General features: G+C 39.2%; 1 protein-coding gene and 1 pseudogene across 1 annotated transcript in view; both read left to right on the top strand.

The window, feature by feature from the left end:
* The window catches only part of MDN1 (midasin AAA ATPase 1), a 167,643-nt gene that overhangs the window by 86,160 nt on the left and 58,273 nt on the right, over positions 1-23,210 (top strand). The window contains exons 38-51 of the mRNA XM_059401062.1: positions 1,690-1,887; positions 2,949-3,056; positions 3,412-3,600; positions 6,914-7,003; positions 7,106-7,369; positions 7,545-7,806; positions 13,721-13,880; positions 14,715-14,831; positions 15,870-16,078; positions 17,053-17,201; positions 17,565-17,776; positions 18,104-18,324; positions 19,221-19,334; positions 22,584-22,716. Coding sequence (XP_059257045.1) covers positions 1,690-1,887; positions 2,949-3,056; positions 3,412-3,600; positions 6,914-7,003; positions 7,106-7,369; positions 7,545-7,806; positions 13,721-13,880; positions 14,715-14,831; positions 15,870-16,078; positions 17,053-17,201; positions 17,565-17,776; positions 18,104-18,324; positions 19,221-19,334; positions 22,584-22,716 — 2,426 coding nt within the window. The remainder of the gene's footprint in view (positions 1-1,689; positions 1,888-2,948; positions 3,057-3,411; positions 3,601-6,913; positions 7,004-7,105; positions 7,370-7,544; positions 7,807-13,720; positions 13,881-14,714; positions 14,832-15,869; positions 16,079-17,052; positions 17,202-17,564; positions 17,777-18,103; positions 18,325-19,220; positions 19,335-22,583; positions 22,717-23,210) is intronic.
* On the top strand, positions 3,770-4,149 carry LOC132018504 (large ribosomal subunit protein uL29-like; annotated as a pseudogene).

The raw sequence follows: 23,210 nt of genomic DNA, 5'->3' as shown, positions 1-23,210 counted from the left end.
CTGGTTTATTCTTTGGTGTCTGGCTGGCTTTGTATTTTGTATTTATTTCATGGGTTTTTTACAGTGTCAACCACATGTTTTATAAGAGCAACAGAGAGACTGCAGGAAGTTATCTTAAGAGACATTAAAAAAAAATGATGAGAAAATGGTCAGTGTTACATGTGCCTTATGGGTAAGTTATTGACTGGAAGAACAGAGCCGCTCATGATACCTGGGATAAATGCTGAAACTTAGTGACCAGCAGGCAGCTGGAGATATGGAAAGGTGATGTACAGAAATAAAAAATTTAAAGCTATGGGCAATGGTGTCTAGTCATATGCCTTATTAATCCAGGAAAAGGCTGGGAAGTAGTGGTGAAGTTTAAATGATTGGTGTGACCAGAATGTTGTGGATAGAACTTTTAAGACTGGCCCCAGCGGCTCTCCAAGATTCAGATGTCTTTGGGTCTGAAGTTGGAGGCCAGGCTATGGGGTTACTTTTCAGCTGAGCTTCTTCCTACTTCTCATAGTAGGAGAGTGGTGAGTCCCATCTCCCTGATTTTTGGAAAAAGATGCCTGTTAGTATTATATTCTTTAGCCAGGGGGAAAAATGCTCAGTTTTAAAGCTTAAGGCCTCAGACCATAGTCCTGTTGGGTGGAAATGCATCCAGGTGACCCAAGACATTCTTTTTTTTTTTTTTTAATTATTTATTTGACAGACAGAGATCACAAGTAGGCAGAGAGGCAGGCAGAGAGAGAGAGGAGGAAGCAGGCTCACTGCTGAGCAGAGAGCCCGATGCGGGGCTCAATCCCAGGACCCTGGGATCATGACCTGAGCCGAAGGCAGAGGCTTTAACCCACTGAGCCACCCAGGCGCCCCGACCCAAGACATTCTTAACTAAGTCACATTAAGAGTAGCTTTTAGAGTTTTACATGTTTGGGAATATTCCGTGGATTTTGTGCTTTGTAGTGTTCATGTAAACATGACACTGGAAATTCTGATAGAATCTGGGTTTTTTTTTTTTTTTGTCCCTTTGCATTTTATTGATTTCTCATTTTCCTAATTGAATTTCCTATGTTACCTTAAAACTACCATACTTTGCATCCCTGAGCTGTAAACTCTGCATCTGAAGACCTCCATTCAGCTCTTTTCATTTTTGGCACAGAAACTCCTTGTATTTGTTCTTGTTCACAAAAATGTTGGTGAACGTTAGCCATGTCTATCTACTTTATGTAGTTTATATCATGACTTTGAAACCCATTCAGAGATTTCATTCAGTATTTTAGCTGGAGAAGATAATTTAAGTATATAAAGAGCAGTCTTCATCTTTAAAGATCTCACAGTGCAAAAATGAGATCTGTGTACTGGCAAGTTTTTTTGGTAAGCTGGGATGTACAAGTCTGTATAGGTGAATACAATGGATGTCCAACTCTTGATTTTGGCTCAGGTCATGATCTTGCAGTTGTGGGATGGAGCCCCATGGCAGGCTCTGTGTGCAGCAGGGTGTCTGCTGGAGATTCTCTTTCCCCTGCCTTTCCCTCCCCCCACTTTGTCTCTCTTTCTCTCAAAAAATGAATAAATCTTAAAAAATGGAATGTTATCAGTACTGTTTGAGCTTCTTCCTCCTGAAGACAATACTATTCTGGTTTTATACATTTTTTTTATAGTTATATAGCATATGTAATAAATATATATACTTTGTTCAAATAGCTCAACCTGGCTTCTCAGTCTGTATTGGAAGGACTCAATGCTTGTTTTGACCACAGAGGAGAAATCTATGTTCCTGAGTTGGGAATGAGTTTTCAAGTACAGCATGAAAAGACGAAGATTTTTGGGTGTCAAAATCCTTTTAGACAAGGAGGTGGGAGGAAAGGCTTGCCAAGGTCTTTCCTTAACAGATTCACTCAGGTAAGATTTGCTGTTGCCATGGAGACCGAAGGTGGAGTGTTGGGGCTGATAGGGCAGAGGCACATACCTATGAAGATGCTCACTGTGAGAATGAGAGAGCATCGATTTAATGATCTGTTTCTCAATTCCATGTCTCTGTATGGTGAATATTAATGTGACTGATTCCCATCATCACTTCTCTTCAGGTATGTGTCCCTTTGTCTCCAGTCCTGGAAAACCGGTGTGTTATCAGTTAGTGGAGGGTAAGATAACCACCCCTCCAGGAATTCCATTACCATCCTCAGGAGCAAGGCCAGTTTTTTACCTTTCCAGGTGTCTACGTGATCTATTAAAATACTGAAAATTTTTTTATGATGAAAATAATGCATTTTAGTTAAAGTAAGAAGGAAAAGAAAACTACCAGAAGAATAAAAAATCAAGTATTCTCCATACCAGAGTCAATCATTATTAACATTTGATGTCTTTCTTACTGTCTTTATTCTCGTTTGCAGAGGTTGGAGAGTGTGTATGTGTATCTATACACATATGCTTACTTGTTTTAATATTTATTTGTCAAAATTTGACTAGGATTTGGAAATGGCTCTGGATGTTGGCTTTCTTTGATGTCCCTTTTCATAATTCACTGAGTATCTTTTCAGAATAATTTATTATGAGGAATTTCAAACATAATGAAAAGTTGAAAGTTGAGATTTTGAAGTAACTGCTCCTATGCCTTACCATCTAGTTTTGAGTACATAATATACATAGGAAATTTAAAAAGACAGAAATGCTTAAAAATAAAAACAAATACACTTAAGTTGTATGTTATCTTTTTTTCTTTAATTCATTAGAGTGGAGCTAACAACAAAACCTCTGTTGCCCTGTATTTCAAATATTTTACAGGATTCTGTATCCTAAAAATGTAAGAAAAGAGATTTCTCTAACAATTTTTATGTATATCTAAACTGAGGTACTGTTACTTTGGTGTTAAATAACAATTTTACTTTGTAATTGGTAGTTCTTCCTGGTATTCAGTAAAGAGAAGCAATAGTATTTCTTCATGTTCTTTATGGATTCTGTAGGTCTTTGTGGATCCCCTTACAGTAATTGACATGGAGTTCATTGCTAGTACTCTGTTTCCAGCCATTGACAAAAATATTGTTAAGAAGATGGTTGCTTTCAACAACCGAGTAAGTACCTACTTGTATTAATTGTTTTTTATTTTCATGCTGTAATAGAACCATCATTTTTTCATTGTGGAACACTATCAAATTTATCAGTCTCTCTAAAATAAATCACATTGAATTATAGATGTTTCTGCTGGAAAAAAAATACTCATTTGAGGATTATGGTTATTAAGATCTTATCAGTGTTAATGCCTACAAGAGTATTCCTGGTTTAGATGTCTGGGTTGGTAAAAAGAGACTTGGTATCAAACCTAATTTCTGTTTCAGATTATGTATGCATTTGTAGTACATTGATAGTACTTAATGCAGTGTGCTTAGCAATGGGACATGTTTCCCAATAATGGTGTTTTCTTTTTAGATTGATCACGAAGTGACTATTGAGAAGAAATGGGGGCAAAAAGGAGGACCCTGGGAATTCAACCTTCGGGACCTTTTCCGCTGGTGTCAGTTGATGCTAGTTGACCAGTCCCCTGGGTGTTATGATCCTGGTCAGCATGTGTTTTTGGTCTATGGTGAGAGAATGAGAACTAAGGAAGACAAAGAAAAGGTGAGTTTCATACTTGTTCTTTGTGTTTCTTTCCATCTGTAAGTTGATTTCTTCCTAAGGGAGAGAAAGGGCATACTCACTAATAAACACTAAACTCACTAAAGCTGCTTAGAAATTAGAAGTTAAGGAAAGAGCTCTTTCCGTCAGTCTCTTCCCAGCGGCGGCAGCAATGGATTATGCAGACAGGGCCAAGATGAAACCTTGAGACCTTCGTGGCAAGAAGGAGGAGCTGCTTAAACTGCTGGAAGAGCTGAGGTGAAGCCATCCCAGCTGCACATTGCCAGAGGGACCTGTGGCATGGCTTCCAAGCTCTCCAAGGTCCAAGTTGTTGGCGGATCCATTGCCAGTGTTCTCACAGTCATCAACCAGAAAGAGAACTAAGGCAGGAAATTCTACAAAGGTAAGAAGTGCAAGCCCCTGGGTCTGCGGCCCAAGAAGACATGCGTCACGTGCCGCTGGCTGAACTAGCACGAGGAAGAGCTGAAGACCGAGAAGCAGCTGCAGAAGGAGCAGCTCTACCCACTGAGGAAGTACATGGTCGAAGCTTGAGCACTGGTGTCAATAAAACACAAACTGGGGTAAAAAAGTTAAGGAAGGAAACTGAAGGTTCACCTACCTCAGTGTCTCAAAGTGCAGAGTAATTTGCTTCAGAGTACATACTTCATTTATCCATCTGAATCCCTTTACTGCAAACCTCCTTTAAACAGTATTGCCCCCCAGTAATAAAGAACTAGGTCTTTAGCCTCTTTCAAGGTGCAAAGGGGAGAAACAGGAGGAGACAAGTGATACTCAGTAGAGGGGGTCAGTTTTCCATTTTTTAAAGAAACTTTGAGTTACAAAGTCTTTAATCTACAAAGTGTAAGTAGGTACACAAAAGAATATTCTGTATCTGAATGGAAATAAAAATACCTCTTTGTAAACAGAAAATAACACTAGAATTCCTAGCTTAATAAACTAATAATGTGTTCGTTTTGTTTTGTGGTATTTAAAGTCCAGTCTCAGAATATTCACAGTAGCTACAGGCAGGAGGCACTGTCCTGACCTCTTAACCAATGAGGACTCAATCACCTATAGTGAGTGGTAGAGCCAGCACTCCAGCCTAGAACTTTGCTTTCATATCCCAGTTGCAGCCAAATGTTGACTCATTCATTATGTACAAGTGCCTTTAGTCATTATATTAGGACAAAATATTCATCTAGTTTTTTTTCTTATTTTTTAATTTTATTTATTTATTTTTAAAGGTTTTATTTATTTATTTGACAGACAGAGATCACAAGCAGGCAGAGAGGCAGGCAGAGAGAGAGGAGGGAGCAGGCTCCCCGCTAAGTTGAGAGCCTGATATGGGGCTCTATCCCAGGACCCTGGGATCATGACCTGAGACAAAGGCAGAGGCTTTAATCCACCGAGCCACCCAGGCGCCCCTCACCTAGTTTTTAAAAATATAATTTCATTATATATAATTCATATACCATCAACTAGTAATTTTATTTTCTTCATCTGCTTACTACTTATACTGTATTCATTGTGGCCAGATGCTGGCTAATTATTGGGTATTTGATGTTAGTCAGATGGAATGTCAGTGTAAGGTATGGAAGGTTTTCTTCGTTTCTCTATGTTAATTATTGAATTCACACGGACACACATACAAAGTGAGGGAAAATAGTAATAGGAGAAGGGCCTATCAAGGCTGGAAGAGTTTGAGTAAATTGAATCTGTCTTTATAAAACTAAACCAACTACACTGTGAAAGTATTTATAATTTTAGTTCTGGTAGACTGTCAGGGAGTGGAGAGTATAATATGCTTTGGAGTACAAATGTAAGATCATCAAACGCCTGGTCACAAAAGTATGTGACAGGAACACTTTTCTCCTGTGCTGCTTTTTGACTCCTCATCAAGGTTTGGTACTGATAATGATTTTATCTTTATTACTTTTTTCCTGATATTTCTCAAACTCATTAATTTTTTTAGTTGAGGTATAATTGGCATTCAACATATTATTTTCAGGTGAACACAATGATTCAGTATTTGTATACATTGTGAAATGACCACTGCAGTAAGTCTAACACACATTACCTTACATAGTACCAAAGACTTTTTTTTTTTAAAGATTTTATTTATTTGACAGACAGAAATCACAAGTAGGCAGAGAGTGAGGAGGGAAGCAGGCTTGCTACTGAGCAGAGAGCCCAATGTGGGGCTCGATCCGAGGACCCTGGGATCATGACCTGAGCCGAAGGCAGAGGCTTTAATCCACTGAGCCACCCAGGGGCCCAGAGACTTTTTCTTTTGATGGCAACTTTAAAATCTGTTTTCATAGCAATTTTGAAATAATGCAATACAGTATTATTGACTATAGTCACCATGCCATACATTCTATTCCTAGAACTTAAAAATAATAATATTTTTATCTTCTGACTAAAGTCCATTGTACAGTGATTAATATGAGTATTACTGCTTTGTTAGAAACATGCAACTTGGTATACATATTCTGGGTGGCTGGAATTTTTTGTGCTGCTCTGGGCTAAATTAGTGTATTTTATACATCCTTAGCTTTTCTCCCTGCCCCAACTCCTCTTAAAAAGAAATCCAGAAAAGAAGTAGGGCTAATGGCAAGTTTTCTAATTGTGTTTCTAATAAGGAAGGGATAACTGAATATAAATAATCAGATAACTGGCATTGGTCGTCATTCTAGTTATTTATATATATAGTTATTTATATAACTTAGGCTAAAATGGTGTTTTCGAGTGAGACTGGCTTGGATTTAAAAATCACTTACTAACCATTAGTAAATCCTTATAACTCTCCTGAATTCTATTTTCCATATCTATAAAGTGGAAATGATACCTATTTTGCAAGGCTGTAAGAATCAGAATAATCTGTTAAAGCATGTCTACAATGTTTGGCACATAGTAGGTGCTCACAAAATTGTCAGTGTTCTTTATAATCTTCAGGCTACTAGTCTCTTCTGCCTTTTTAGGTGATATCTTGGATGATGAAAGCAGATTGATTTTTTCATCTATAGATTTGCCATAATATCCATGACTTTAATTTATGATACATTCTCAACTGGAATCTCAAATAGTTTATTAGATGACTGTTCTTTGCTTGGGTTCCAGTTTGCTTTCATCCTCAAGATTTAGTTTAATATAATCTGTAAGAGGAAGTTTATAAGAGAAAATTCAAAAGGATAAGGAAATTGTGACTAGTGTTCACTCAGAGTGTTCTGACTCTTGTTATTGTGTATGTTATCTAGAAGGTTTGGCTAGAATTTGGTGGAATGGTTTGCACTTTAATTGTATTGTCTTCATTTAGGTCATTGCTGTATTCAAGGATGTGTTTAATTCAAGTACCAACCCATACATGGGAACCAGACTATTTCATATTACTCCCTATGATGTTCAGGTGAGGCATGTAGGAATATTTTCTATTTTACATTTTCCTTTGATTTCCTCTGTTCCCACAACTAGACACACTTGTGAAATCTCACTGGCATGTCTTTTTCAGCTGGGCTACTCAGTCCTTTCCCGTGGCAGTTACGTTCCTCTCCTGTCCTGCCGTCCCCTATCACTTCTGCACCAGTCGTTACGGTCTCTGGAATCTATTATGAAGTGTGTGCAGATGAGCTGGATGGTCATCCTTGTGGGGCCAGCCTCTGTGGGCAAGAGTAGCCTGGTCCAGCTTCTGGCACACCTTACTGGTCACACATTAAAGATCATGGCTATGAACAGTGCAATGGACACTACAGAGCTTCTGGGTGGATTTGAGCAGGTAAACGGTCTGTCTTCACTTTTTTGGGCAAAACACATATAATGCTGTGGTCTGACTGATGGTCTTTTGTGTTGGTGACTACAAGTAGTTTTTTGTTTTTTGCTTCTTAATTTAAAAGAGTATTCTTTTGACTCTGGCCAGTGGCTATAATGAGTTTGTGCTCTGGAAATTTCAGGTTGATCTTACGCGGCCGTGGAGGCAGCTGCTAGAAAAGGTGGAGGGCACTGTAAGGGCACTGTTAAGAGACAGCCTCCTTATCAGTGCTGATGATGCAGAAGTAGTGCTACGAGCCTGGAGTCACTTCGTTCTGACCTATAAGCCCAAGTGTCTTGGAGATGGTGGTAAAGGTATCACAATGGAGATTGTCAACAAGCTGGAAGCAGTATTATTGCTCATGCAGCGACTCAACAATAAAATCAACTCCTACTCTAAGGCAGGTGTGTGTGTTTGGATGTGTGTATCAGATATGTAGGTAGCATTGTCCATATATAGGTAGTAATGTATTTGTAAGGTAATATCTGTAATTTTTTTTACCAATGTGTAATATATATATAACTCCTATATCTCAATGGCAAAATTACAAGCAAACCCATTAAAAACTGGGCAGAGGGTCTAAACAGACATTTTTCTGAAGACCTATAGATAGCCAACAGGTACGTGAAAAGATGCTCATAATAATTGAGGGAAATAGAAATCAAAACTGGAGTAAGAGATCACCTCACACCTATTAGAATGGCTATTATCAAATAAGAAATAACAAGTGTTCACAAGCATGTGGAGAAAAGGGAACCCTTGTGCACTACTTGTGAAAAAGTAAAGTTGTATAGCCACAATGGAAAACAGTACAGAAGTTCCTCAAAAAACTAAAAATGGGGGTACCTGGATGGCTCAGTGGGCTAAGGCCTCTGCCTTTGGCCCAGGTCATGATCTCAGGGTCCTGGGATCAAGCCCCGCGTTGGGCTCTCTGCTCAGTGCAGAGCCTACTTCCTTCTCTCTCTCGCTGCCTGCCTCTCTGCCTATCTGTGATCTTTGTCTGTCAAATAAATAAATAAAGTCTTAAAAAAAAAACAAAACTAAAAATGGAACTACATATGATCCAGCAATTCCACTTCAGGGTATTTAGCCTAAGAAAATGAAAACACTAACTTGAAAAGATATATATATATATATATATATATATAGGATATTAGCCTATATGATATTAGCCCCTTATCGGATATATGACTTGCAAATATTTTCTTCCATTCAGTAGTTTACCCTTTCATTTTGTTGATGGTTCCCTTGTTGTTCCAAAACATTTTAGTTTGATATAGTCCTACTTGTTTATTTTTGTTTTTGGTGTCATATTTAAAAAGATCATCACCAAGGCCTGTGTCAAGGAACTCACCACTTACATTTTCTTCTAGGAGTTTTATGGTCTCAGGTCTTTCATTCAAGTCTTTAATCAATTTTGAATTTTTGTATGTAGTATAGGACAAATGGTACAGTTTTATTCTCTTGTATGTGGCTACCTAATTCCCCCAGAACTGTTTTAATTGAAGAGATTTTCCTTTCCTCATTGTGTATTCTTGGTTCCCTTGTAAATTAATTGACCATATATGTGTGGGTTTATTTCTGGGCTCTCTCTTTTCTGTTTCACTGATGGATGTGTCTGTTCTGATGCCAGTATCATGCTGTCTTAATTACCTTAGCTTTGAAATATGGTTTGAAATAAGGGAACCCAATGCCTCCAGCTTTGTTCTTTGTTTTAAGATTGCCCTGGCTATTTGGGTCTTCTGTGGTTCCATACAAATTTTAGCCTTATTTGTTCTATTTTGGTGAAAAATACACTGGAATTTTGATAGGGATTATATTTAATCTGTATATTGCTTTGGATAGTATGGACATTTTAACAATATTCGTCCAGCCCATGAACAGGGGATATCTATCCATTTATTTATGTCTTCATCAGTTTCTTAATGGCTTAGAGTTTCCAACATGATCTTTCACCTCCTTGGTTAAATTTATTCCTAGGTACTTTTTTTTATGTGAGTGTAAATGTGATTGTTTCAGTTGCACTTTCTGATAGTTTATTATTAGTGTATAGAAACACAATGGTTTTTTGTATATTGGTGTTGTATCCTGCAACTTCACTCAATGTATTTATTCTGTGTGTATGTGTGTGTGTGTGTGTGTGTGTGTGTGTGTGTAGGGTTTTCTGTAGGTAGTATTATGTCATTTGCAGATAGTGACAGTTTTCCTTTCCAGTTCAGTTGCCTCTTATTTTTCTCTCCTAATTACTCTGGCCTGGAATTCCATTATTGTCTTGAATAAAATGGTGAGAGTAGACATTCTTGTCCTGTTCCTGATCTCAGAGAAAATGCTTTCAGGTTTTCATTGTTAAGTAATGATGTTATCTGTAAGCTTGCCATATATAGCTTTTATTATGTTGATGCATATTCCGTCTATACCCACTTTTATATTAAGAGATTTTTAAAATCATGAATGGATGTTGAATTTTGTCAAGTGCTTTTTCTGCATCTACTGAGATAATCATATGATTTTTATCTTTCATTTTGTTAATGTGTGGTATCACATTGATTTGCAGATAGAGAACCATTCTTACATCCCTAGAATTAATCCCACTTGATCATAGTGTATGTTCTTTTTGCTTTGTTGTTGAATTTAGTTTGCTGATTGTTTTGTTGAGAATTTTTGGATCTATATTTATCAGTATTTATTAATGCCCAATTTATCAGCATTTATTAATGCCTCATGCCCAATATGAGGCTTGAACTCATGACCCTCAGATCAAGAATTGCATACTCTAGGGACACCTGGGTGGCTCAGTGGGTTAAGCCTCTGTCTTCGGCTCAGGTCATGATCTCAGGGTCCTGGGATCAAGCCCTGCATTGGGCTATCTGCACAGCAGGGAGCCTGCTCCCCCCACCCCCCACCTGACTCTCTGCCTGCTTGTGATCTCTCTCTGTCAAATAAATAAATAAAATCTTAAAAAAAAAAAAAAAAAGAATTGCATACTCTACCAACTGAGCCAGCCAGGCTGAAATTTTCTTGCGGCATCCTTGTCTAGTTTTGGTATCAGGGTAATGCTGACTTTATAAAGTGAGTTTGGAAAAGTTCCCTTTTCTTCTTCTTCTTCTTCTTCTTCTTTTTTTTTTTTTAAATTGGTGGAAGTGTTTTGAGAGGGGTGCCTGGGTGGCTGGATGGCTCAGTTGGTTAAACGTCTGCCTTTGGCTTAGTTCATGATCTCAGGGTCTGGGATCAAGCCCTGCATCAGGCTCCCTGCTCAGCAGAGAGTCTGCTTTTCCCTCTCTCTCTGACCCTTTTCTCTGCTCATGCTCTCTGCCTCAAAAAAAAAAAAAAAAGAAAAGAGAAAAAAGGAGTTGTTAAAGAAAGATGGATAATTATTCTTTTTGAATGTTTGATAGAATTTATCAACTTTATCTCCTTTCTGGGTGACACTGATTTATTTATTTATTTTCATTTTTAATTTTTTTAAACATAAAATGTAAATGTATTTTTCTTTCAGGGGTATAGTTTATGATTCATTAGACTTACACAATTCACAGCACTGGGTGACACTGATTTATTATAGTCCCATTGGATCGGAACTCAAGCTCCGAGGCAACTCTGGGTAGTAACTATAAAAATTAGGGCCTGATGGGGCGCCTGGGTGGCTCAGTGGGTTAAACCCTCTGCCTTCGGCTCAGGTCGTGATTCCAGGGTCCTGGGATCGAGCTTTGCGTTGGGTTCTGCTCAGCGGGGAGCCTGCTTCCTCCTCTCTCTCTGCCTGCTTCTCTGCCTACTTGTGATCTCTGTCTGTCAAATAAACAAATAAAATCTTTAAAAAAAAAATTAGGGCCCGAGATTTATGTAAAAGACTTTCTGGGAGGTACTGGTGCTTCTGAGAGGAAGCAGCACAAAGGAAGAGCACAAAGATGACACCTGCCAATCTTCTTCCCTGGAGAGTGTTCCAGCAGGCTCTAGGATGTATATGTTATATTAGATGCCTGCTCTTGAGGGTGTGTCTTTAACGCAAGTGCAATTGGTTGCCTCTGAGCTGGGCCCTGGGGTGGAGTCTTGAGTGTGTGAGCCCTTTCTCTGATTAGTCTTGTGCTCCTGTTGTTTTTAGAAGATAGATGTTTTGAAGGCTTGCCTTTCAGGCACGTGTTTTAAAAGTTGGGATTCCTGGGGCACCTGGGTGGCTCAGTTGTTAGGTCTGCCTTTGGCTCGGGTTATAATCCCAGGGTCCTGGGATCAAGCCCCGCATCGGCTCCTTGCTTAGTGGGAAGTGTGCTTCTCCCTCTCCCCCTGCTTGTGTTCCCTCTCTCACTATGTCTCTCTTTGTCCGATGTCTCGCTGTGTCTCTCTCTGTCAAATAAGTAAGTAAAATCTTTAAAAAAAAAAAAAAAAATTGGGATTTCTATTGTGTGGTTCAAACCATTTGCTCCATAGTGAAAAGTTCCAGGTTTTCAGGTCCTTCCCAGTTGTGGGTCACAGCATGCTGGTGGGGGTTTATGGTGAGATTATTTCTCAGCCTTTCCTACCTGCTTCAGTGTAGCAGGTAGTTTTTTGTTTTGTTTTGTTTTGTTTTTCCCCCTCCATTTGCCTGGTATGTAGTTGTTACTCAACCAGACCTCAGGGTTTTCTTAGAGGAAGTTGTCCCATATGTAGCTGTCGATTCAGTGTGTGCATGGGGGTAGGGTGAGTTCAGGATCTTTCTACACTGCCGTGTTGAACCAGATCATTTTGATCTTTTCAAGCTTAATTTCAAGCTTTTTAAGGTCACTTCAGAGTAACCTTTACTTTAGGGCTAGGTTAACCCCACTTGTTTTTTTTTTTTTTTTTAAGATTTTATTTATTTATTTGACAGAGAGAGATCACAGGTAGGTAGAGAGGCTGGCAGAGAGAGAGAAGGAAGCAGGCTCCCTGCCGAGCAGAGAGCCCGATGTGGGACTCAATCCAAGGACTCTGAGATCATGACCTGAGCGGAAAGCAGCGGCTTAACCCACTGAGCCACCCAGGCGCCCCCCCCCCACCTTTTTTTTTTTTTTAAATAAAGATTTTATTTATATATTTGACAGTGCACAAGCAGGGAAAGTAGCAGACAGAGGGAGAGGGAGAAGCAGGCTCCCCAGGACTCTGGGATCATGACCCAAACTGAAGGCAGATGCTTAACTGACCGAGCCACCCAGGCACCCTGAGATTAACCTCACTATTTAGGCATCTCTGCCGAATGGCCTGTGTATTCAGTGGCATCTTTTCAGTGTGGCTGGTGGGAACTGGAGTGATACTCAGTCTTGTATGAACTCTGGGAATTTTCCAATCATAACTCCCAGCAGTTGTCCTTTCCTTGCGAGTTTTCCCATCCTTGTGGAGCCTCACCTTTTACCTGCACATGTAGACTGTTACTTAGCCCAAGACTTCAGAGGCCCTTATTTAGGTTTCTGGAACTCTGTGAGTAGCTCCTTCATCTCGAGTGCTCTGCCCTTCACTCTAGTTGTCTTGGCCTCCCTGAGTTCCAGTCTGTCCACTCAAATCAGTGAGACCTCTGTGGTATGTTTGAAAGTTCCCTCTCCTGCTTTCCCTCTCCTAGAAATTGCTTCTAGGCAAAAACTGAGGACAATTACAGGGCTTGCTTTCTTCAGGTACCACAGCCCTGTGCTGTGCTGGAAGCAGCTGTTTCAAATATTTTGTATAGTTTTTTAGTTGTTAGCCATAGAGATAAAGTCGAACCCTTATTCCTCATGGGGTCCAGTGCATTATGCTCTGTGATAAGAATAAGAGTCATAAGGCAGTTTCCAATAAAAAAGAACTGTTGAAAATTTTCTAGGGATGGGCTGTATAAACTATAAAGCACTAAGCAAATAAATAGCAGTTGTTACTATAATCCTATGATATGGTCTTTAGGAAGAAAGCCTGGTTTAATGACATTGATTTTCATTGTGCCAACTTTTACTGCCCTTTCATTTGATAAAAATGCAGTCATAGGTGGGAGACATTATTCTCCTTGTGCCATTTGAGAAACTGTAACCAAGAGTATTTACCTTTTCTGTCACCTTTGAGTCACCTCTACCTATCCATTAATTCAGAAAGCCATTAAAAAGTATTTTCTGCTACCAGACCTATTTTTTTTTAACTTGTTTTGTTAAAACAAAAACAGAAACCTTTATCTATAGTTCATTACAAAACTTTTAGAACTTGGCCCTAAATTTCCAATTTTCTTTTAAAAAACTCTTAGGGGTTTTTGTTTGTTTTTCTTTCTTTCTTTCTTTCTTTCTTTCTTTCTTTCTTTCTTTCTTTCTTTTTATTGCCATGGTTTGAAATTAAGTGCTGTGGCTGACATTTCAGAGTTCGCCAAACTTGTGGAAGAGTTCCGAAATTTTGGCGTGAAGCTTCTGCAGTCCACCAGTGGCCGCAGCCGTGGCACATTTGAATGGGTTGACAGCATGTTGGTTCAGGCTCTGAAGTCTGGAGATTGGCTTTTGATGGACAATGTTAACTTTTGCAAGTAAGGACCTTCTGCTTCATCACAAGATTGAAATTTGGGATATGCTTGTCAAAGTAGAACCCCAGCTGGACGTTCTGGCATTTTGAACCCATTGTTAGCTAGAAACATATCCTCAACCATATTCTGTAGACTGATGCCTGTTGAGAACGAAGGTAGTTGTCATTAGCTGCAAGATTTTAGTTCTGTCTGACTGTTTTGAGCTAAATTGAAGGCTAACAGAATTGGATTACTTTTCCAACCATTTTTGAGGTAGACCTTTTTATTTAACATCAAAAATACTCTTTTTGTTAGGGGCATTCTTGAGGGCAGATTTTTGAAATGGAGGATCTTTTACAGGGCAGACATTTAGTAAATGTGCATCAGTGTGTCTTGCTTTGATTCTAAAGTAAGGACAGAGATATCATAAAACTGCCATTACACACGGCATAATAGAAACTACTCCAGGTCCAGTGATGGGTTTCTCTACCTGGAGCGTTTTTCAAAAGGTTTGAATTGAAATCCACTTGCCTTCACATTGATTTGATAATGTTGGGAAGTTGGGGAGATGGAAGGGGAAAGAGAAAAGAAAGAGCTATATCATGGGACAATTTTCCTTAATTTATTTAATCATGGAACAAATATTTTGTATATTTACTGTGTATGAATCTCTGGGCAACATGCCTTGGGGAGTGAAAAGGGGGATGGACGGGGAGAGAGCGAGCACAGTTCTATATGGGGAAGAGGTCCTTGCTGAAGGAGGACATGGGTCGGGAACAGAGGGAGGCCTGCACAAGGAAAAGTAGAACCAGTGTAGCACGTCAGTCTGTCACCATTGTATTTGAATTCTTTGTGCAGCCCATCAGTGCTGGATCGTTTGAATGCTTTGCTTGAACCTGGAGGTGTTCTCACTCTTAGTGAGAGAGGAATGATAGATGGATCCACTCCCACCATAACACCAAATCCCAATTTCAGGTATTTGTGCCTCTTAAGTTTCTTCTAAGAATCTGACTCCCTTAGTGGGGGAGGTGGACATTCAGTAGGACCTTCTTACATGTTATATTTATGCATCCAGTCATAAGTATCTTCACCTACTTATTGATTCAGTTAATACATATTTATGGTGGCTTTGCTATTTTCCAGACTCTGGGAGTTCATCAGTAAGCAAGAGGGGCCTCCTGGCCATCTCAGTAGGTAGAGCATGTGACTCTTGATCTCAGGGTTGTGAGTTCAGGCTCCATGTCGGGCACAAAGCTTACTTTAAAAAATGAAATAATAAAAAATAAACAGAGGCAAGATCCTTGCAGTGGGTTGGGGCTAAAGGGTAGAAGCGGGAAACTGAACATGAGTCTTTTCCAGTCGTTCAGGTAAGATATGTGATAGCTTTGACTAGGATAGCCATATGAATGGGATTTGCTGTCGGATGTGTGGGTTGAAAAAAAGAAGCAGCAAGGATTTTACCTGAATTTTTGGCTTGAGTAATTGGGTAAATATGGGAACCATTTATTGAGAAAGGGAAGACTGGCAACGGAGCAGGTTTGACATGGGGAAGGTCAGCAGGGAATCCGCTGTGTAGTGTTGGAGGTGTCAGGTGACTAGGCAGAGGTGTTGCTGGACATTGAATATATGAAGGTAATTGTTTCAGGAGAATACATTGCTCTCTTTTCTGATCCCTGTAGGTATGTTAGAATGATGAATTAGCACTATCTGATTTGGGGAATATCTGAAAATAAGAATTTTAACATTCTCAGATAGCTTTAAAGGTGCGCTGGATAAATAATAGTTCCTAAAGAGAGTAGGTCTAGAGAAATTGATGTTGCTATAGTGATGCGTTTCGGCACTAGAAGGTGGAACACAGGTGAAAATAGCAGACTTTGAGTTAGTGGTATCTCCCTTGATAAGCTCCCTGAAGAGGAGCCACCTAGGATTTGCCCTCACTAATTGTTGCTGAACTACATCATTGGTTGCAACTGGGAGTTTAATTTATTTTTCTTTGAATTACTCTATTACTAGACTTTTTCTCTCAATGGATCCTGTTCATGGAGAAATATCCCGAGCTATGAGGAACCGTGGACTTGAAATCTACATTTCAGGAGAAGGGGATGGGAACATCCCAGATGACCTGGATATGAAAGTTCTGCTGCACAGCCTTGGGTTGGTGGGGGATAGTGTGTGCAACAGCCTTTTGGCTCTACACACAGAAATCCAAAGCACTGTAGTAGGTAAGGTGCTTGACTTCTAGGCCTCTGCAGAGTTTTATTCCCCTAGAAATTCTTACGTTATTCCATTTGACTGCTAACCTAGGAGTTCTTAAATTTAGTATACATGCAAATAGAAATTACCAGAAAAGTGTGTTAAAAATGTAAATGCGCTGATGTCCTTCTTTCCCCTAAGAGATTGGGTTCAGCAAGTCTGGGTGAGGCACAGAAATTAATATTTTAAAGAAGCTTCCCAGGTAGTTCTGATGGATTTATTTGACACCCTTATTTTAAGGAATACTGCTTTAAGCACTAAAATTTGTAAAGTTTGTTCCTCTTATCTGTAGAGTGATCATTGAGTCTTTTGAAGGTAGAATAAAGAGAGAACTTTGAGCTGCTTAAAACAGGTTTTACTTCTTATAAATGTCCAAATATACAGGAATAGGCAAGAGTAATAGCAAAGGTAATGATAAAAAAATGACATGCTATCTACTAAGTAACTGCTGTGTGTTAGGTACGATGTCAGTTGCTTTTTTAGTCTTCACATTAGTTCTTCAGAGCAGGTTTTCATTTTATAGATAGGGCTCAGAGAGGTTGAGTAATTCATCAAAGCCAGTGAAGTTTCATTGTAGTTCTGTTGGATTTTAAAACACATCGTCCATTATGAGGCCATGCTCATTTTGCTACTTCACTGTGTATCAACTTTCGATTAAGGATATATTTTATCAGGCTTTGTCATACTTGTAATTGTCACTTTCCAGCAATATACTTTTGATAGTCAAAAAGGGAGGGGGGAGGCAGAATAGGGAAGGAATATGAATGTTCCCACAAGTCTATAATGTGCTACTGAGACCCTAGATTCCACTTAGAAGGTTTTCTAAGGGTAAGTATTGGGTGGATTTGAGTGGAACGAAGTTTGATGTGAAGATGAATTTATCTGTTTTCATTGGACATTTTATAGAATCTGTTGCTCATAATGGCAATATTTTTTTTTATAGGTTCTCCAACATCCTCTATTTCAACTCTAATTCAGACAGCCTTACTCATTGTGCAGTACCTACAGCGAGGGCTGAGTTTAGACAGAGCCTTTTCTGAAGTGTGCTGGGAGGCATATGTCCGCTCCCAGCATTCACCAGCAAACCAGAAGGTACTAAGAACTGTTTGGAAGAGCTTTCTCAGTTATAATACTCTACATTATTTAGGTGGAGGAAATTCTTCCTATTGATGGTAACTTTAGTGAGCTGAGAGTAGAGCACTTCAGTTACTCTCTAGTAGAGATCTGCTATCTAAGTATTTTCCTGGAAAATAGGTTAAATGTAAGTATTACTTCTTCGAAACTTAGTTGTCATCAAAGTGGAATATAGCTTGTAATGTTGAAAATTGAAGGCTGTGATGAGAGTTGTCATGAGATGATCACAAAGTGCCTGGGAAACTATTAATACTCTGCTAGTTTCTGGAGATAGCACTTGTATGTTGCCTGTACACCCACATGTTTTTATCTCTTAACCAGCTTGTGCAGGCTTTACTGGAGAAACATGTTTTTTCTCTGCGAGCACATGAAACCTGGGGTAACTCCATTCTTGCCATGGGCCTGTGGCCAGATTCTCTGCCTTCAGCTCTCTTTGCTACGGAAGATTCTCACTTGTCTGTAGTCCGAAGTGATGGACAAATCTTAGTGTATTGCCTCAACAGGATGAGCATGAAAACCAGCAGCTGGGCCAGGTCAGTGAGACCTTCGGTTTGAGTCTCTTTGGCATCTTGACTTTTTTTTTTTTTTGATGGTAGTGGTCTTGACCCAAAGTATTTGACCAGAATGTTAATGTGGTCATTTATTAACTAGCTATCATAGTTTTCTTGTTCATCGTAACATTGCTCCTTACTATTATTATTCACTCGATGTGTTTTAATTGTCCTTCTTCGAAGGGGACTAATCTTTACCCTTCACCTCTTGGATCCAATATTTGTAAAGTTATATTCCTGGTTCTTTGACATACAAAATGAAAGTTGATTCTGTTACTGACTTTGCCTTATTTTTCAAATGAATTTTAGGATTCAGCCTCTTACCTTGCCAGACTTAGAGAAAATTATGCAGTCCTCTAACCCTGAGAGCTTGAAATTCAGTTCAGTTGAAGTGGATACTCACTGGATCGATGAACCAGATGTTCTGGCCATGGCTGTTAAATTGCTTATAGAAAAAGCAACCAATCAAGATTGGATGCTCAGAGTTAAATGGCTTTATCATTTAGCCAAGAATATACCACAGGGGCTGGGTGAGTCAAAAAGCTTAATTTGTATAATAGGCAAATATATTTACACTTGCGCTATTTTAGTGCCTTGGTAGCTTTGTTATTCTGTGAGTACACTGTTAAAATTGTCACCAGGAGATCTCCTAGCAAGAAATTTGTGACTTGGCATTATTGTTTGTAGAGCTGTTAAAAAAAAAAAAAAAATTAAGGCACATATATATCTGCCCTTAGATATGTTCTAAGAGAAACATTTCCCCCATGTAATCCTTAGCATTTTGGGATTTTGTGCCTTCCTATCAAATCCAAAAGGAGAATGTGCAGTGTTATGTTACTGTTTATTTTTTGAACATGCTGCTGTACTACTGTAGAACGTTCCGGGGAAGGTTGCTTTTGATAACTTCATTTCCCCTTAAAAGTGCATAAGAGACTTATTTTAGTTCTAGTGCTCTAAGTTTCACGCTTAATTTCTTTGTACTTTTTTCATTTTAAGAGGAAAACCCAACAATAACAACATTGCATGCGTTGCAAAGTATAGGACTTGGAGTTTGTTGGTAGAACTTGTTGCCTAAAGTAATTGAGTTTACATGAACCTTTCTATGCGTGAGAACTTAGCCAGGGAATGTGTATATTGTGTGGTGCATGTGATCTGTCTAAAATTGTATAGAGGGAATTTATATATTATCTGCATTGTCCTATATGAGCACTACCAGCCACAGGTAGCCACTGAAATGTAAATATACATTAATTAAAATGAAATAAAATCTAAAATCCAGTCCTTAGTTGCACTGGCCACTTTTCATGTGCTTACTAACACATGACTAGTGGCTGACAGTGCAACTATAGATGTTTCCATCACTGCAAAAAGTTTGCTTGGACAACTCTACTTTTAATATTAACATTTTCTTCTCCTTCCTCCACAGAATCAATACAGATTCATTTGGAAGCCAGTGCTGCATCTCTTAGGAATTTTTACTCAAATTCTCTCTCAGCTGGGGTCAGTAATGTCATCAAAATATTACAACCAAATATAACAGGTACTGCACCTGATTTGATTTTGAGTTCTCTGCACAGTTTAGGAAACTGGTCCATTAAGTCTATGGAAAAAGACCTGTCAAAACTGCCACTGTAATAAACACTGTATTTTGGAAGACTCACAGTATCCAGATGCAAATTCTACTTCTTTGTTTGAAACCATCCCTTTTTCCTTTAGTCTTTGAAAAATGATGATGATGCACAGCATAATGGGGAGAGCACAGGAGTTGGAAGACTGGTCTCTGGTCCCAACTCAGCCACAAACTAGCTTTTCATTTGAGCTTTTTCATTTGAAAAATATGGGAATTAAATTCGTATCTCTCAGATCCCTTCAACTCAGAGCATTCTGAGTTGTTAAGAGAAAAGGTTTTAAATTACGAGCTCTTTGACTTGAAGGGTAAACAAAACAGTGTGAATTACTTCAGAAAATATAAAAGTTAATAAAAGTTATAAAGCCTTAAATATAAAGTTTTAAAACCATAATGTTAAAAGAAATAGCCATTCAGAATTTATTTTTGGGGGGCATCTGGGTGGCTCAGTGGGTTAAAAGCTCTGTCTTCAGCTCAGGTCATGATCTCAGGGTCCTGGGATTGAGCCCCACATTGCGCTCTCTGCTCAGCAAGGAGCCTGCTTCCTCCTCTCTCTCTGCCTGCCTCTCTGCCTACCTGTGATCTCTGTCTAATAAATAAACAAAATCTTAAAAAAAAAAAAAAAACCCCAGAATTTATTTATTTATTTATTTTAGTTTAAAAATTTTTTTTTCCTTTTTTTATTTATTTGTTTGACACAGAGAGACACAGCAAGAGAGGGAACACAAGCAGAGGGAGTAGGAGAAGCAGGTTTCCTGCCGAGCAGGGAGACCGATCCAGGGCTTGATCCCAGCACCCTGGGATCATAACTGGAGTCGAAGGCAAATGCTGAATGACTGAGCCACCCAGGCACCCCTATTTTTATTTTTATTTATTTATTTTTATCTATCTATCTATCTATCTATTTATTTATTTATTTTTAAAGATTTTATTTATTTATTTGAGAGAGAGACAGTGAGAGAGAACATGAGCGAGGAGAAGGTCAGAGGGAGAAGCAGACTCCCCATGGAGCTGGGAGCCCGATGTGGGACTCGATCCCGGGACTCCAGGATCATGACCTGAGCCGAAGGCAGTCGTCCAACCAACTGAGCCACCCAGGCGCCCTATTTTTATTTTTTTTTTAAAAAAAAGATTTTATTTGAGAAAGAGGATGAGTTGGGGGGAGGGGCAGAGGGAGAGGGAGAAGCACACTCCCCACTGCGCAGGAAGCCCAACATAGGGCTAAGTCTCATGACCCCGAGATCATGACCTGAGCAGAAGGCAAATTCTTAAGTGACTGAGCTACCTAGGCGCCTCCAGAATTTATTTTTAATTAAGGAGTAAGATTGCACACTTTCTTGAAGAAAATAATATAAAGTTGATTAAACATAGGCATTAATGAGGAAATTATGGATATTTTCATAGAATCAGATTTTTTATTTCCCACCCCTGTCTTCATTTGATATTGATCAAAACATACCATTGCCATTTGGTTTAGAAGAAAATATGTATGATGATTTTGTGCTAACCAATGACCTTATGTACACTAAAGATAACAAGGAAAATGTTTGGGAAGAAATCAAATAATGGGGAAAACTACTGTAGTAATCAAGTTGTGACTTAACTTTTGGCTTCCCAAGTATGAAAGAATTTTGGTCTTTGGAAACCGTGTTAGGGTAGAGCAGCAGGTTCCCTTTTTAGTAGGTATCCTTTGCCCACTGTTGGGACATACTAGGTATGCCTTCATCTTCCTTTTCTAGTGTATAGCTCTGGATCATGTAGTCTTATTGGACTTTAGAATATGGGTTCCCTCCTTCATGTACTTTGCTGTTGACAGTAGGCATTTGTTACTCTAGCGTATGGTAGATACTTGATGAGCTCCACTGACCTACCCAGCCACCTTAATGTTAATGTTACCATTGTTTTGTCCTAACCTCATTCCTTGGGTTCTCATGGGTTCTCCACAGAAGGGTCAGATCTGATCACTGCTGCTTTATAGAAGAGGTGCCAAATTTAAGCCAAAGAAGCAGCACAATACTATATTCTCTGATTACAAAGAAAGGGCTTTTATTTTTTATTTTTGTTAAGATTTTCTTTATTTATTTGAGAGCGAGCACAGCAGGGGGATCAGCAGAGGAAGAGGGAGAAGCAATCTCCCCCTGAGTGGGACGCCTGATGCAGGGCTCGATCCCAGTACCCTGGGATCATGACCTGAGCCAAAGGTGGATGCTTAACTGATTGAGCCACCCACGTGCCCCAAGAAAGGGCTTTTTTTTTTTTTTTTTTTTTTTTTTATTTATTTATTTGACAGAGAGAAATCACAAGTAGATGGAGAGGCAGGCAGAGAGACAGAGAGGGAAGCAGGCTCTCCGATGAGCAGAGAGCCCGATGCGGGACTCGATCCCAGGACTCTGAGATCATGACCTGAGCCGAAGGCAGCAGCTTAACCCACTGAGCCACCCAGGCGCCCCAAGAAAGGGCTTTTAAAAGCAAAATCTTGAGTTGTTTTTGTTTTTTTGTGTTTTAAAGATTTATTTATTTTCTTGAAAGAGTGCACTTGTGCATGGGAGTGCCGGGGGACTGGCAGAGGGAGAAGGAGAATCTCAAGCAGACTGTGCGCACAGTCAGGGCCTGACACTGATGCTGTGTCAGGCCCTCAGGCTAGATCCTGTGACTCTGAGATCAGGACCTGAGCTAAAACCAGGAGTCAGACACTTAACTGACTTTGCTACCTGGGTGCCTCCTGAGTGGTTTTTCTTACTGAAAGCAAATGAAACATATTTATTCATTTGCCACTATGTGAGTTAGGTTTTTCTTGAGCTTAATGACAACAGATTGGGTGATGAAGCTCATAGACTGTTTTCTGACCAGCAGTGGGACCAGGGCAAGTGAATGTATTGGTCGGAATGCTTATATTCTAGAGGGATTACCTTATATCCTGCAGTGGAGTGAATTTTCAGGACTAGTCGAAATTTAGTATTTAGAAAGGAAATAGTGTAAAAGCAATTGATCTATGTTTTTCTAGTGTTGTGGGCTGAAACCAGCAATTTTCCTATTCTCTTTCTTTCTGAACATCAGGACTGAATGTGATCAAATTAAGACAGTACAAATCTTCCACTGAAATTTTCTAGGCAGGGAGTTTAACTGCCAAGTTCTATTTTTTGTTCTGTTTCTTTAAACCAGATGAATTTGTGATCCCTTTGGACCCCCGATGGAATATGCAGGCCTTGGACATCATTAGAAACTCCGTGGACTTTGACCCACAAACAGACCAGCCTGAGCAGCTCTTTGCCCTTTTAGAGTCTGTTGCAAACAAGTAGGTGAAGCCTGCTGTTTTGGGCATGTTGGCCTTCTTATACAATCTAGCTTTATCATTATACCTTTTCTAAACTGTCTCCTTACATGTGTTTAATCTTACATGTGTTTAATTTCCTGAACCTAAGAAGTGGTGGGATGTTAGATGGGATTCCCTTCATCACCACCTCGCCTTCATGCTCCATGCTCAGTGAAGTAACTCTGAATGCAAAATGCCTGTAAATTCTGCAAGTTCTTAATAATTTAATAGGATGCTTTTAAGAGATAAATTAGCTTAATGTTAATATTGTGTTTTATTTTGCAGTTAATCCTTTATCATATGACCTAGAGTCATATTTCTATTGTTTTCTATTCATGAGTCTCAGCAGTTCCTCCCATTTTTACCTGCTCATTCTCTCACAGCCTTATGTCCACGTCATTTCCCTTAAATGTTGAGGAGACATGTGGAGCCTGCATCCTTATGTGCATACCCAACATATAAATTCACCTAATTGT

This window comes from Mustela nigripes, chromosome 5, assembly GCF_022355385.1.
Source record: "Mustela nigripes isolate SB6536 chromosome 5, MUSNIG.SB6536, whole genome shotgun sequence".
Taxonomy (NCBI): Eukaryota; Metazoa; Chordata; class Mammalia; order Carnivora; family Mustelidae; genus Mustela; species Mustela nigripes.
Note: the sequence above shows the minus strand (reverse complement) of the source record. Positions and strands in the feature narration are given on the sequence as shown.